At 42.9% G+C, this 15,820-nt stretch overlaps 1 protein-coding gene across 13 annotated transcripts in view; it reads left to right on the top strand.

Moving 5' to 3' along the window:
* Positions 1–15,820, top strand: part of SGCE (sarcoglycan epsilon) — a 92,317-nt gene that overhangs the window by 53,092 nt on the left and 23,405 nt on the right. For all 13 annotated transcript variants that reach the window (XM_075587311.1, XM_075587319.1, XM_075587317.1 and 10 more), the window contains one exon: positions 4,416–4,488. In XM_075587311.1, the coding sequence (XP_075443426.1) occupies positions 4,416–4,488 (73 nt within the window). The remainder of the gene's footprint in view (positions 1–4,415; positions 4,489–15,820) is intronic.

The raw sequence follows: 15,820 nt of genomic DNA on the forward strand, positions 1-15,820 counted from the left end.
GTCCTCAGATGTGGGACATTATGCTGTAATGACCTGCTGGAGTTAGGAGAAATGTGGGACAGGTACCGGTACATTATATTTAGAACAGTTACAACCCCAGCAGTACTCCTTTAAATGCTCTCAAGTATAACTATTTACTGTATGCAGGGTGACATACTGTAATAGATTCAATTAAACATAATTTGATGTAAATACATTTTTTTAAATTTTATATAGGCAAAAATATGGAGCCTTGTTATATATTTATTATAAAGGGGCAGGCCATAGGCATTAGGTTTCTTTTTCCTTCATTAAAAAGAATCCTTTTAGAGAATGTACAATGCATATTTGGGTGAGTAGAAGCATCTGAGATTTTCATTAAAATTCAGGAGCTTGAATTATTTATGCCCAAATAGTCAATAATAATAACTTTGTTAATGTTTTGGTTCACAGTCATAGGACTCAATATGAGGAAATGGCCAGTTATTTATAATTGCCTCCCACTCCTACAGAAATAGAACTTTACACTTCATTTTTCATATTAAATTGCTAGACTGTACAATCATTTTGAGATGGAAACAAAGGAATGGAACAACTCATCCTTAGTTCACTCTTACTGTGAACCATTATCCAGACCCACCACACTCACAGACAATAGAGTCTACACAACATTTGCATCATCATTACATAGAATGTATTTTTATAAAGCCACCCATAATTGTGATGTGTTGTTTGTGATGTAATTGGTAAACAGGAAGGAATTAAGCTGTAGTTTCCAATTCTCAACGATGTCTTTCAGGAATGCTTATTATAATTCTCTCACTCTACCATACACAATGGGGCAAGCATGTCAGACATCATCTTCCTACTGTATATTGTGTGTAATGAGGGAAATTGAGCTCACGTTGCTTCATTGAGCAACACACAGAGAAGTATGTACTGAATGATGTCAAGATCGTAAGCTGATTGGGAGTAATGAGGCAAAAATGTTGTCTAGTGTGAGTCAAACTACAGTAACAAGCACACCAATGCCTATGCTCAGGGAAATGTTGAATTTTAACCTGAAATATCTTGAAAACTGTCCAACATAAAGTTATGCCGTGTACAGTATGTACCATGAATATACCTTTATCACCTCGTCATTTGTAGTCTTTTGCTTCAAAATGTCCTCAATTTTGGACATGAGAAAACAAATAGCAGAGGCACACAGAAAAACAATATTTGTTTCTAAAATAGGTAAACATTTAATTGAAAATAATATAATGTCCACAGTGCAGAGGGAAAGATGTAATGTCTCATTGTATGATACTTTCCATTAACAGATTGGCATGTTCTTATCTGCAGTATACAGATTTTAAACCAGCAGTCCAAGCTGCCGTTTTGTTTATTTTATTTTTTCCCCTTTAATATGGGCATCAATACAATCCACACAATGATAGGTAATTAGCTAAGTTGCCGATCGATCCGTTCGCCTGTGATCGATCAGCGAAGATTCGGCTCTGATGCACTAAATTACTGCAGAGGAGTATTCTGCAGTCTGTGGGCATTTCTACATGTTTTTAAAAACAAAAAAGGTTTGTTACATTATAACACATTAAAAATGTAATTCAGAGTTGTTTAAAAAAAAATCTGCCAGTATTTTCTCATAGTATAGAATTGATTTATTAGGAAAAACACCCATATAGGATATTGCCTGGTCTGCAGCTTTAATAGAAAGCAAAGTAGTATTTCCTCTTTCTTAAATGAGATTGACAGGGAACCTCTTCAATTAGTCACGGAAAGAAACTGATCGCATTAAAGCATGAAGGTAATTTAAGATGTGTGGACATACAGTAGTGCATACTTACTAAGCAATGCAATTTTACAGGGCAGCTTCTGGCCCACAGGAAGGTATGTTATGACATACTGTAGATACATTTTTTGTATTGTGTACATATGTGCATAGAGAAGAGGAGGTATATTAATTAGTTGACCAGTTGCTGTGAGGGTTTGTTTTTTTATTCTGCTCTCCGGCTACTGTTGGTGCAGTTACCAAAGCTAATGATTGGTGATTGTTGTGTGAGGAATCAGAGGAAGGACACAGGTGCACAAAATAACCGACATCTTGGCTTTTATTCAGCACAACACATTATTCTTTATAGCAACTAAAGTAGCTCCCTTCAGCAAAAGTAAAATAAACAGTGCAACGAAAAATACCTGGTGTGCAGGCCGAGCCCTTGGCAGCAGAGCTAACACTTCTAGCAGGGAGAGTACATCCTTCTGGCAGTCCCAGTGTGTGTGTGGGCAGAGTAAGAGGGAGAGCGGTGTCTGCCAGAAACTGCATTTTAAAGTTTTCTCATCAGTGAGCTGGAGTGCATCTGATCCCTGCTCTCAGGCAGCCCCAGCTCACTGCAGTACAGGTATGTACAGGGGTAGGCATAACATAGTCCAGTGCAACATGACTTTCCCTGTTACAAGGGTCCATTTCATTCAATTGTTTACCCGCATGGTGCAGTATCAGTGTTTGGTATTACTGCAAAACTTAGTGCTGCTAGTTTTGCTAAATGCATAATAAGCTGTCTAAAACCCCTCAAATTGAAATATAACGCCCCGTTCTACAGTAGTTAAGAATAATTTCCAACCTTTTTGTAATATTCCTCACTGAAACGTTGAATCTCATGGCAGGATTAAAACAGGCGTGTTACATTTCCAGATGATGAGTTGAACCTTCCAACATAGGTCACATATTTCAAACTTTCTTTAAGGCCTGGGACATAGTGGTTTGCCGAGTGCGGAGGCACGCTGAGGCTCAGGGAAAGCGATGCTTTCCCTGGCCTTACACAGCGCACCGTCCGTGGGCGTGTTGGGGGCGGGTCTGGGGGCGGGCCAGTGACGTCACGGAGCTAGTTCGCCCTCATTGGGCGAACCGCTCACGTGACCGGCCCTGCGCTCCGGCAAGCAGGAAAATCTGAAGACTCGGTGAGACACACGCTTCCCCAAGCGTGCGGACGCGTGCGCGAGCCCCTGCTAAAGCCGCTCTCATTGCGGCTGCAGGGGCTCAGTGCCGAGCAGCAGCGCGCCTCAGCACGGGTCAGCTAAAGCGCTGACCATGCCCGAGGCCTAAGAAAAGTCTTGTAGCTGTCCAATAACATCTGTATTGTAATTGTAGGGGGTTTACTCTTAAAGTCCAACACGTTTTTGTTTGTTAATTTAATTTGACCTATTGCTCATCACTGACCTATTACCATCTTTTCCCCCAAATAACCAATGCACAATTAAATACTACATAGTTTTTAACTTTATTTTTTTCCTCCTCTCTTCTCACCAATTTACAATTCTCTCTCCTCCTTGCAGAAATACCTTCATAATGGTTGCTATCATTCTTTTAATATTGCGTGACTTATCAATATATGTACAAATATCAACGTGTACATTAAATTAGTTGCCACATTACTGGATATACATATATATTTATATATATATATATATATATATATATATATATATATATATATATATATATATATATTAAAACACACACATTCCTAGGTAGCTCAAACTTCCACACCCACCACATCATGAATATATATTTATGTCAAAAAGAGTGCTACTGGGCGTGGCAAATGTATATAACAAAAGACAGGGGTGCCCAATGCTACATCCAATTGACAAAACATATAAAGTAATAAGTATAAAGTTTAAATACTTCAATAATAACAGCACTGGAAGGTATCGTATGGCAGAACACTGCTTAGTAAATATGGGCCAATATGACTTATGTATCATACAGTACATGAGATGTAATCTTTCCAACTCTTGTCTTGAACATAACCCATGATATTTAGCACATCTTCATAAGACCTTGCATTGGCCTTTCTGTTTTTAACTTTAAGCAGCATTGTGGGAAGGCATAGGAGTGTAATGTAGTGAAACATTCATCCCCTCACTTGCCAGATTTTCCTTACACTGCCTAATTGATTAAGCTCCGAACAGTAACTAATTCGAGGAAGGCCTTGGTCTCCAAGTTCAATTCATGTATGCAACTTATGGAAAAAACACTCAATTACCAAAAGGTGGGAAATGTATACAGAGTATACCTTCCTAATCCCCAATGACCTCAGAATAATGGTGAACTTGTAGACATTTGGAACAATGAAGATACATTTGTTCTTTCAATGGCAATCGGTGCTTTTATTTTATTTATTTTTGAATTTGCATATTTTCTGAGGTTTGACCCAACGACACAAGTGTAAGACAATGGAACACTCAGCTGACAAAGGATAGAACCTCCAGTTATTCCAAGCAGCTGGTCTGATGGCATATTTTGCTGTATGATTTTGATGACTTATTATACTGTATATATAAATCTAATGTACATCATTATCTCATTTGATTTGGGGATTGTGGCAGCTTATGTTTTTTGAGTAACTCCCACATTTTTTTTTATTTCTTGATAGATTACTGCCTACAACAGACGTACGTTTGAGACTGCAAGGCATAATTTAATCATCAATATCATGTCAGCAGAAGGTATGTTGCCATGCTTTCAGTGTTTGTTGCTGCACTGATTTGGAATGTAATGGTGGGAGGGGAAGAAGAAGTGTGCATACCATGCTACAACACGTTAAGACTGCTAATGCTAAATAGGCCTGTTCTAGCTTGATTTAGGACAGGCATTTTGTGAGGTCATTGGAATATGAACCATTTATGATATGAGGGTGCTTCATTTATGAACTTATGTAGATGAAAACAGCTACATATTTTATATATGTGACAGTGAAGTATCCTGCAAAGACAGCACTTTGCTGAATATCAAAGACTATTGTACCTAGAGAGATGTGGGGTTTCTTGAATGTGCATATACATCTACAGGTATGAAGATCTTGCATGTCAAAATCTCCTTTTCAAGATTATTACAGCTACCAGAATTGGGCAGTACAAAAAACCCTTACATCTTCTTGTTCAAACATATACTGTATAATTTTGAGCTGTAGCTTTATTGTACTGCTCATATACTGTAGGCATCTTTTTGTATTGTCTCATATGGCTTGCTGTCTGACTTAAATACAAGAATAACCAATTATTATTATTATTATTATTATTATTATTATTATTATTATTATTATTATATGACTACCTGAGCCAAGAAAGGATCTGCCCTATTTTCATATTGGGACACATCACTTGCTAGTTTTCTTGACAATGCTGCAAAGTGTCAAGATGGCCTCATAGATTTTACTTTTACATATAGCTTCTTAACTGAAACAACAAAATACAGAGAGCACCAAAAGTTTTCTTAACTTCGGGTTGCTATATGTTACATTGCATAAATAGTGAAACATATGCAGTTACAGCAGGGACAGAGAAAATTGTAACTTAAAAGTAGCAATGTTATAAATGCACACAGAGGACTTTACATTATAATAGAATGTGTATCCCTACAGTATTTAATATAGAACAGGTTGCTGACCAAATGTGTTATTTGTAAGGAGATTTGGTTTGTTCGAATATAATGACCTATGCTTTTTAACAATAATAAAGAAGATTTTTTTAATATCTCTATGCTTGAAGCTAAGACCGTTCAAAAAATGATAGGCCCTGTGGCATTTTTGGTATAAAGAAAAATATGTGCTGCGTTTGTTTTTAGCTGTATGACATACTGTACCTATCAATTTATTTGCATATACTGTACGGCTTAATACATGTCCTAAAATGGCATAGTGCCCTCTGCTGTTCGTGTTAACCAGTAGTGTTAAGCCGCATAAAGAATGGACCAAAATATTCATATTGAGGGTACTGTATATCAAGCAGCCTGTAATAATGCCACATCGAATGGGAAAGATGAATCTTTTCACTGCCAGAGGTAGTTGCCACCTGCCAGATTTTGATTCACCACTATTTTCTCATGTACTTACAGTAACCAAACAGTAATACACTCGAGAACAACTTATATTTTCTCAATGTACTGTAGACAATTAGAGGAATCCTGGGATTGATCACTTGAAACTGTCATACAAAGGTGACTATGCTTATTGTCCCTTCCTATAACAGATACAATTAAATTTTCTGTTATTCTTCTACACCAGAATGGGGGCGGGAGGGGGTGGGAGGGGGGGGCGGGAGGGGGTGGGAGGGGGGGGGCGGGAGGGGGGGTTGTCATTTTGACGCACAATTTTATTTGTATTTAACCGTTCCTGCCCGGCTTCTAGGGAGCTATCATCTGTGTTTTATTTATATAGCTATTCCACCGTGACTCGGAGTGCTGGATTCAGGCGGCTGGGCGATGAGGTAACAAGGTCGTAGAATCATGGGCAGTATATCTCTTAGGCCGCGCTTATAGTCCTTGCTACGGTGATGGTGACGCGACGATGTGACGTCATCCGTCACCGTTGTAGCAGCGATTTTTGCTTATAGTGTTAGAGATAAGAGACGGCGACCGGGGGGCGTGGCGGGGCATGGCCGTGAGCGGTTCGCCCTCATTGACTGAACCGCTCACGTGGCCGTTGACTTCAGGCTGCGGTCGCTGAAAAATCAATTTTTATTGACTTCCAGTGATTGCGACTCAGCCGTCACTCCGTCGCGTCACTCCTACTATAAGCACTTGTTTTGACGCGATGTTGCATTGCCGTCGCCGTAACTATAACCGCGGCCAAAGTTGTATAACTGTTCTAAGACCGGGAGCCCCATCCTTTTCTGTTTGGGATACCCCTCTGTATTATCCCAGCAGTGCTAGTTTCATTGGGAATCTTAGTGGGTCCTATACATGTGACCCCAATACCTTTTGTCGGTGCGGGAACTGCCGCTTCCCTGCAGCCGGAGAGGACTCTTAATGCAGATCCGCGGGTTTTTGATTCGCTGACACCCAAGAGTCCTCTTTACTTAGGCCCTCTGTGGCATGCCGTTTTCATACTTAATTTCTTATATTGGACTCCCTTAAGCTTCTTCTGGGATCCTAACCAGGGTACTGCTCCTCACTAAAACATAATAAAGTAGAAGGGGACCTGGTCTGTACTATTGTATTACGAACATCCCAATGTAGCGGGGTACCCCCTGGCTACTATTCTACCCAATGGGCTGGCAGTAAACCCTGGTATTCACAGGCTTGCCAGTAGTTGGTATGTGGTTTTCCCCTTCACCTTTGGTACTGCACTTGAGTGACAGCAGATGGTGGTACATCCTGTTGTAGCTGGGACAACGGGGTTCCCGCCTTCTGGCTGTACTTAAGGGCAGGACCGCCCTAAATTTGGAGGTTGTTCCTTCCCTCTGAGGAAGGCAGGTCACACAACTTGGAGCCTGAGATTGGGGCCTTCCCATTTGCTCTTCCCTGCGGGGAGGAGTGAGTGTGATCATACCTCTGCCTCCGCTATGGAGGTGGGGAAGTGACGACGGCTGTGGATGCCCTTGGCCTGTAGTGACGGTCCAGGGACCATCTCCAGTGAGAATTGATCTAAGGAGACTGTATCCGGCAGAAGAGTGCTGCGTAGCTGTTGTGTTACTGCAAAGTGTGTAGTAATAAATCATTCCTGTTTGCAATATACCTCTGGCCTGGTGTGTGATCTAACTGGGGGGGAGAGGTACAAGTTGTACCGTGGGAGATCATCTCCATACATTCCTGGAGCCTACGGCAGATGGAGGTGCTGCACTGCTAAGTATTATCTGGGGTATGGACCCCAGAAGTCTGTTCCTGTGTCCCAAAGTCATCGCAAACGACTCAGCCCTCTTGTTACCAGCAGGTATGCACCACACACACACCTTGTAATGGCCCCTATCTGTGATTGGGGGGGGAGGAAACACCGTTACACCAATATTTCCTCTCCAAGGCTCCTCTCCTATTGTCTTCCTGGAACCTACCTTCTTGAACTGTCCCCTCCACTTATGTACTCTGTGTGATGTCATGATCCCATGGCAGCACCGGATGGGCCTGGTACCTTCCAATGTATATACCACCAGTGACTTAGAGTTAATTTTCACAAGATACCTGAAGAACAATTATACTCCCACAAATATGTAAGTACCCATGATTGACAGAAACTGTGCCCCTCAATCAACAGTACCCATATATTCATAGGAACAAAATTATCAGCTCTCGTCAATGCAACATCCCCAAAAACAAAAGAAATATAAATTCAGTAGTTTTATTTGTGTGTGTTTGCTTACAAAAAATGTAAGAAACAGATACAGCCCCCAGATAAAGTATGGGAACTCCTCCCTCTTAATCTGTTGGGTTACAGTTATAATTACAAACTTCTGATAACATAAAGAGGGATGATGGAGTAAGCTCCACCTACAGCACATAGCACGCGTAGTACATTAAGAAGGGGGGATATTCCTTGTGATAATTGGAAATATGATTTTGCTTAGGTAACCCCCAAAATCAAACCAGACAATGACCCTCTATTGATTTTTTGGGGGTTACACTCTCATTTTATGCAGCAGGGAGGATCACCTCCTTTTAAAACAAACTAAATGCAAAAGCATTTATATAAAAAAAAATAAAGAAAGAAAATACAATTTAACATGACATTTAAAGGAATTGCAATCCCCTGCCCATCATATTGTGGTTATGGCATGTGGGAAATGTTCTGGATTACCTTTATACAGGTGTGCGATCACATACACACATACACACACATATAAAGAAGGCTGGCACTCATGGACTTGGAGAACGCTATTTAGCAAGGGGAGCTATTAAGTGAGATATCATCATTCATTCAGAAATCCTGCCCATTCACATTCCTGGGTTGTAGGTACCCCCCCAAAAGCTTCCATATATATTTTTTTGATCATATTGTTGCAAGTGTGTGTAACTGAAAAGAGATATAGGGGATGTCAGATTTTCATTGCAATGGGAGGTGACAGTTTGCTGAATGGACATGATACCTCACCCATTCCTTATTAGTGTTTAACAGATTTTGGATGCCTTTACGTAATCGGTTCTGTTACATTGGTTCATAGAGGACCACCACCATTGGTCATCTTGGTGACTGCCTGCTTTCCAGTTATGTGAACTAAGAGGACAATCGTTAAAAACTCACTGAATACTCACCTTTTCAAGGAAGCCTCTGGCATATCCCTAACATCCAACTCGCTCTCCCCCCATCTCCAATGGGGACCAGCTGTGTGGCTGGACCAATCTCCACCTTATGTAACACTACCTCACATCCCCACCCTCATACATAATGGGATCAGCTGTACGGCTGGACATACTCCATCCTGAGATATACTCCATCCCACAATGAGCAGCCACTTTACATTTTTGTTTCAAAATTGTACCTCATTCCCTCTCGAGCCTAAACTCTCACCAGTAAGGACCAGCATTACCTCTCTGTATATGTTTGTGCACGTTTATCCTTATATTTATGTAACTTTGTTTACATAATTTTCAAATGTCTGTATCCACATTGTACCGCAGTGCGGAGTATGTTGGCGCTTAGCAAATAAACGATAATAATAATCTTAACACCTTATTACATCTCTACCTGTGTTTTCAACTGAACATTGGTAATTTTGTACAAAGCTTTAGAGGTGGACATGCGTTCCAGAAACGGGAACTGACAGACTACCTTGGATACAACCGACAAACAATCTTCTTATCTTTTCTTTGTCATGTTGCTCATTTTTTCCTTTATATGTTACTACTGGAAGTATAACACCTCTAACTTTTACGTTGTTTGGGTGACCCCTAAGTTCCTTCTATCAGTTACACATATCTGTATTAACATTGACACATTGTGAACATATGGAAGCTTTTGGAAAGGTAGCGGAATTCCAGGAATGTGGATAGGCTGGTTACCTCTCCTAGTCCTTAGTAGTGTGTTACAGATTGTGGATGTCTTAACACTTTGTGGTCTGCACCTTTGCTCACGGAAGACCACTACAATTATTCAATTTAGTGACAACCTGGGTTCCAGTTATGTGAACAAACACAACATTCTTGACACCTCATGATGTCTGTCATTTGGGTTTCAATAGAAGATTTGAATCTATTCTGATGCAACTTTGTGTCAGTTTAGCTAGAGAGGCTGCTGGATTCCCATAATGTGAAAAGATTGGACACTCTTTTTTAATAATGTTGATTCTTTATTTTACTTTTTAATTTTTACAATTTTTAGCTGTTTTCTTTGGTTATTTTCCACTATTATTTTTACGATGCCTATGTAAAGTGCTCGAATTAGCAATCATTCTTCTGACGTCTGCAGTGTAATTTTTCAGTTACTGTTTGTTTATTCCCACATCGTGTGGGTCCGCAGTAGCCAATGAGCTCAAAATAGCTTTAGGATTCTAACAACACTTTTCCCTCACTCCACCTCTGTATGTTTGATCATTTTCAATGAATCCTTATCCATGACTTGATCTCTGTACCTGAATCCTATAATCTTAAGTCCACGGACCCTATTTCAGTCACTTTAGACACCGTACCCCATGACGGAAACCCTGGGCAACGCAACCATACTCCCCAGGGGCCATAGCCACTGTCGATCCACACACCCCATTCCAGTTACCACCGACATTGCCCTTATCCAATTGCTATGAATCTCCATTCGGATATCACCCACCTATTTCTATGAGTGTTCACCGCATGCAAATCCTGCATTGAAGTTATATATTTGTAGTCAGTCAATATGGGCTACATTCCCTATTCCCGCATCTCACACTCCATTCTTCTCCTCACTTTTAAAGCTTTACACTCTTCTGCCCCTCCTTACATCTCAGCCCTAATTTCTCGTTATGCACCACCCATACACTTGCGTTCTGCTCAAGGATGTCTTCTTTCTTCGTATCTAAAGCCCTCTCCTGCCTTAAACCTTTTTCACTGACTGCCCCACACCTCTGGAATGCCCTTCCCCTCAGTACCCGACTAGCACCCTCTCTATCCACCATTAAGACCCACCTTAAGACACACTTGCTTAAAGAAGCATCTGAATAGCACTGTGAATATTCTGAACACATGATACATAAGCTTGGCCCCCTGCAGACGCACTTACCAGAACTCCCTCCTACTGTCTCTGTACGTTCTCCCTACCTACCAATTAGACTGTAAGCTCCTCGGGGCAGGGACTCCTCTTCCTTTATGTTACTTTTATGTCTGAAGCACTTATTCCCATGATCTGTTATTTATATTATCTACTGTATTATTTATTTGATTACCAAATGTATTACTACTGTGAAGCGCTATGTACATTAATAGCGCTATATAAATAAAGACATACAATACAATTCCAGTAAATAAGCCCATTGTAACCCACTCCTGTATCTCTGCACATTACATTTACATTCCGATGATTTCTATACCCATATCTTGATATTAAGAACCTTCGCTCCAGTTGTTGTTGATATCATTCCCCACCCCAGCCACCCCGGGCAGTTTCCCCCTGGTTCCCCAACCACCCCTTTTCATCTCTGCATCTTTGGTTTTCAAACTCGTACCCAGAGACAGATTTCCCATTAGGCCCGGGCCTAAGGCTGCAAAAGTTTGGGGCAACAAAAATTTCTGCCCCCATATGCATTTGCCACGCTCTCGGGCCTAATGGGAATGCACTTACATGTGTCGGCCGCCTCCTTGCTGCCACCCGCTCCATCTCCTTTGGAACCCCAGCGTCAAATGATGCCGCGGACATCCCAACGTGACATCACACGGCGTTTCGTTGCTATGGCAAATTACATAATGTCACGTTACCATGGCAATGCGACGCAGTGTGACGTCACTTTGGGATGTCCGTTGCGTCATTTGATGCTGGGGTTCCAAAGGAGATAGAGGGCGGCAGCAAGGAAGCAGAAGGACACATGTAAGTGTCTAGGAGCGGCGGATTTTCAAATCCGCCACTGCTCTTACCGTATGTCTTGTGTTTGTACGTCCTGTCTCCGATAAATCCAGATAATACACCTAATTTCCAATCACCTTTTCTTCTATAACCTTGGTATGTACCTAGTGCATGCAATCAGGGCACACTGCTTTAATGCTTGACAGTGTTCCTATTTTAGAATTTTCAGTCACCGCTTTATAACCCCAGCACCATTAGCACCCCCATACCACCCGACTGCAATATTTTCTATTGAGTCCTGTCCTACCTCTTAAAACCTATTGCAGTTTTCATTTGTTACAACACTTTTTTGTATATCAATTAGAACATTCCATTTGAATTGTATTGTTTCTCATCTCACATACAGTACTTCCATTTGTATACGTATTTCGGGTTACCGCCTAGTTGTTCACAGCAGCTGGTCATACGCTTTTTAACGGTGTATGGCAAGGGATCAAAGAGTTGTTTCACTTGCCAGTTGTCTTCTGAAAGAGGTCCTGGTGCAGACCGAAACATTGATTGTCCAAAAAAAGCTACATACCGGTCTTTAAGTCCTATGCATGACTGGCCTCTTCTTCTTCTACACAACCTTCAACTCTGCACACGGGAGCAGTACCTGTGTTATGATGGACAACCACCTCTCTCTTCTATGCTATATACACACATAACACACATGCGTGCACACACACACAAATTACATTTACGCACACACATCTGGAGTAGAAATGGGTCCACAAAACATAACTGTATTAGAGAGTAATGCATTGGCTGAAAGTGATTTGTTTAACACGTTTAATATAAGCTTGGAAGAAGTGTGCCTGAAACCTGATGTATCAGCACAATTATATTTTTAGATGAGAGAGAGAGAGAATTTTTTTTTAGAATAATGCAAGTGGTTTCCAATATGCTCATTACTTAAAATGTTCACTAATGCCCAGATCCACAGAAAGGTGCTAAGCCTTTACCCTATTTGAATTAATTGGTGTCATTTTGTGGGACTGGGCCTAAATTGCTGTAATCACTGTGCTTCATTAATTTTGTTTTGTAACACGTTGGACAATTTATATCAATAGCAGATTTTTAAACATTTATGTCCTAACATTTGGAATGGCGATAGCCAGCAGCAAATAGGTACATTAAAGCAGCAGTTCAATCAATATGTTACGTTTTTTTTAAAATAAATCAGTTCTGTACTATGAGAAAATACTTGTACCATTTTAAAACCCCCCTAATGTTTTAAAGACATTTTTAATGTTTCTAATGTAGGAAGCATTTCCAAAGTGACAGCCCCTTCCCCTTCTGATAGGCTCTGGCTCTTGAGCCCCGCCCTCTCTCTAGCAGTGCACCAATTGTATCTAGTAACTGCCCTGTCAATCATATTCCAGGAATCAAATTGCTCAAAATGCTGTGCAAGAACTGAATTAAATAGCAAGCGATCGATCGATTAGAGAGAACGGATCGATCTGCAGCTTAGCTAATCACGTGTCAGTGTGCAGATTGTATTGATGCACATATTGAATGGGATTTTTTTTTTTTTAAACGGCAACTTGAACTGCAGCTTTAAATCCAGCCCTATTCTTTACTTGTTGAGTCTTTTGTAACGTTTTATTCGGCGGCCCCTGCTTTCTTTGTAATATCTTTGTCAATTTCAATTCCTGAAATGCCAGGCTCTGAAGAAGAGGGTCCTAGACAGTGAGGTGAGCAGGGACACTTGGGGCCATATTTACTAAGCAGTGCTACTACATGAAACACCTTCCAGCACAGCTGAGCAAAAGATGGCTCCTTACAGTTCATTCAAAGCACAGAAGCCAAACATCTAGGCAGTTACATAGCAACATAGTAACATAAACATTGCATCAAATGCAAACTGGTGGGTATTCCCATCAAGCCGACAGTAGGATTACCTAAAATTGATTTTAGGTGACACACACACACAGACGTGTTTAGACAGAGCTATGTTGAATGTAATAAACTTTGTTAATAAGATTTCACCATTTGTCTGTGCCGCAGGGCAACATTTAAAAAAAAAAGTTCAATGTGTGTCTAGTTGCATTTTAAAGGATTTGACACAAGTTCCCTTACGGTTTATTGATTGATATTAAGGCACAAAATAATGAGACCGCTCCTGCAGTACAATAATCCTGTAGAAATAGTACGGAGTCATTGCCCGGGTGCTTAATCTAATCTCTGGAACAATTTAGTCACATGTGAACAGGGAGGACTCCACCTTGATTTTATAATGAGGAAGTTATAACGAGGAAGACAAGTTAATTAAAGCAGCTATCCCACTCCCTTTTAGTTGTTTGATACAGTACATATGGTGCAGTTCTTGTTGACCCAAAATTGCACCACTTTTTCCTTGATGCAAATGCCGGGATTCATTAAGTGCTGATGCAGAGTATTGAATTAGGTCAATAGCTGCAAACACCAGATAAGGATGCGACACCCAGCTCTAGGGCCACAGACAGATTTCCTGGGGCCCAGGACTAGAGTTACATCAGCCCCCCCCCCCTTCCTGTCCACACCCGGTTGGCGGTATTTCAAATACACCCCCTCCCCAATACATATAAAAAATACACCACCCAAATACATATAAAAAAACAGATTACCTGGCGGACGGTCTCAGGCTGGGCCCGTTGACTGCGGGGGCGCCCGGCTGCCTGTCCTCTCGCCGCCGGGTCCCTGCTCTCCCACAGCTGCGGACCTCCCTCACTCTGTCCCACGCTGAGCTTCTGGACACTGGTGCGCACCGGGCCTCCCTCTCATGCCGACGCACGCCGGAAACTGGGCCAAGCATTCTTCCAGCACGCAACAATGTCAGAGAAGCCCGTTGCATGCCAGATCTTAAGCTCAGCGTGGGACAGAGTGTGGGAGGCCCGCAGCTGAGGGAGAGCTGGGCCCTTAGGCAAGAGGATCAGCCAGAGGTCGGGTCGAACTTGCAGTAACGGCCGGCCGGGCCCCCCGAAGCCATCAGGCCAGGGACACTTGTCTCAGCTCTCCCCCCCTGTCGGCGACCCTGCCCAGCTCAAGCGTCATTAATCTCGAGAAGGCCTGTAAATCTACCATGGAAAGTTCACCAACTCTGTTGCGCTCAAATCCTTGGAAATACATTATGTAGCCCTTTTTCTGACACTCTAAAGAGAATACGGGTACTGCACACACCTGTGGCTCCAGGAGATCTGAGCCTCTGCTAGCTGGGAGCCTGGGGTAACCTTAATTAGCGCAGCGCCTCCACTAACCCAGAATCCCCATCGTGTAAGATTCCCCTGGGCAAGAAACATAACAACACATGCTTGCAACCAGTTTTACTGTAATGCACTATAACCTTAGCACTCTATAATTTGCATCAACACATAACATATAACACAATAACTCTTATACTATAACGCTTATTACCTACTAGCTGAGAGGGGTGGGAGGGGGGAAGGGGGTGGGAGGGGGGAGGGAAAGGGGAGGAGGGGGGGAGGGAAAGGGGAGGGAAAGGGGAGGAGGGAAAGGGGAGGGAAAGGGGAGGGGGGAGGGAAAGGGGAGGGGGGGGAGAAAGGGGAGGGGGGGGGAGAAAGGGGAGGGGGGGGAGAAAGGGGAGGGGGGGAGAAAGGGGAGGGGGGGAGAAAGGGGAGCGGGGGGGGAGGAAGGGGAGCGGGGGGGAGGAAGGGGAGCGGGGGGGGAAGGGGAGCGGGGGGGGGAAGGGGAGCGGGGGGAGAAAGGAGAGCGGGGGGGGGAGAAAGGGGAGCGGGGGGGGAGAAAGGGAAGCGGGGGGGGAGAAAGGGGAGCGGGGGGGGGAGAAAGGGGAGCGGGGGGGGGAGAAAGGGGAGCGGGGGGGAGAAAGGGGAGCGGGGGGGAGAAAGGGGAGCGGGGGGAGAAAGGGGAGCGGGGGGGGAGAAAGGGGAGCGGGGGGGTGAGAAAGGGGAGCGGGGGGGTGAGAAAGGGGAGCGGGGGGGTGAGAAAGGGGAGCGGGGGGGGGAGAAAGGGGAGCGGGGGGGAGAAAGGGGAGCGGGGGGGGAGAAAGGGGAGCGGGGGGGGGGAGAAAGGGGAGCGGGGGGGGAGAAAGGGGAGCGGGG

This window comes from Ascaphus truei, chromosome 2 (genome assembly GCF_040206685.1).
Source record: "Ascaphus truei isolate aAscTru1 chromosome 2, aAscTru1.hap1, whole genome shotgun sequence".
Taxonomy (NCBI): domain Eukaryota; kingdom Metazoa; phylum Chordata; class Amphibia; order Anura; family Ascaphidae; genus Ascaphus; species Ascaphus truei.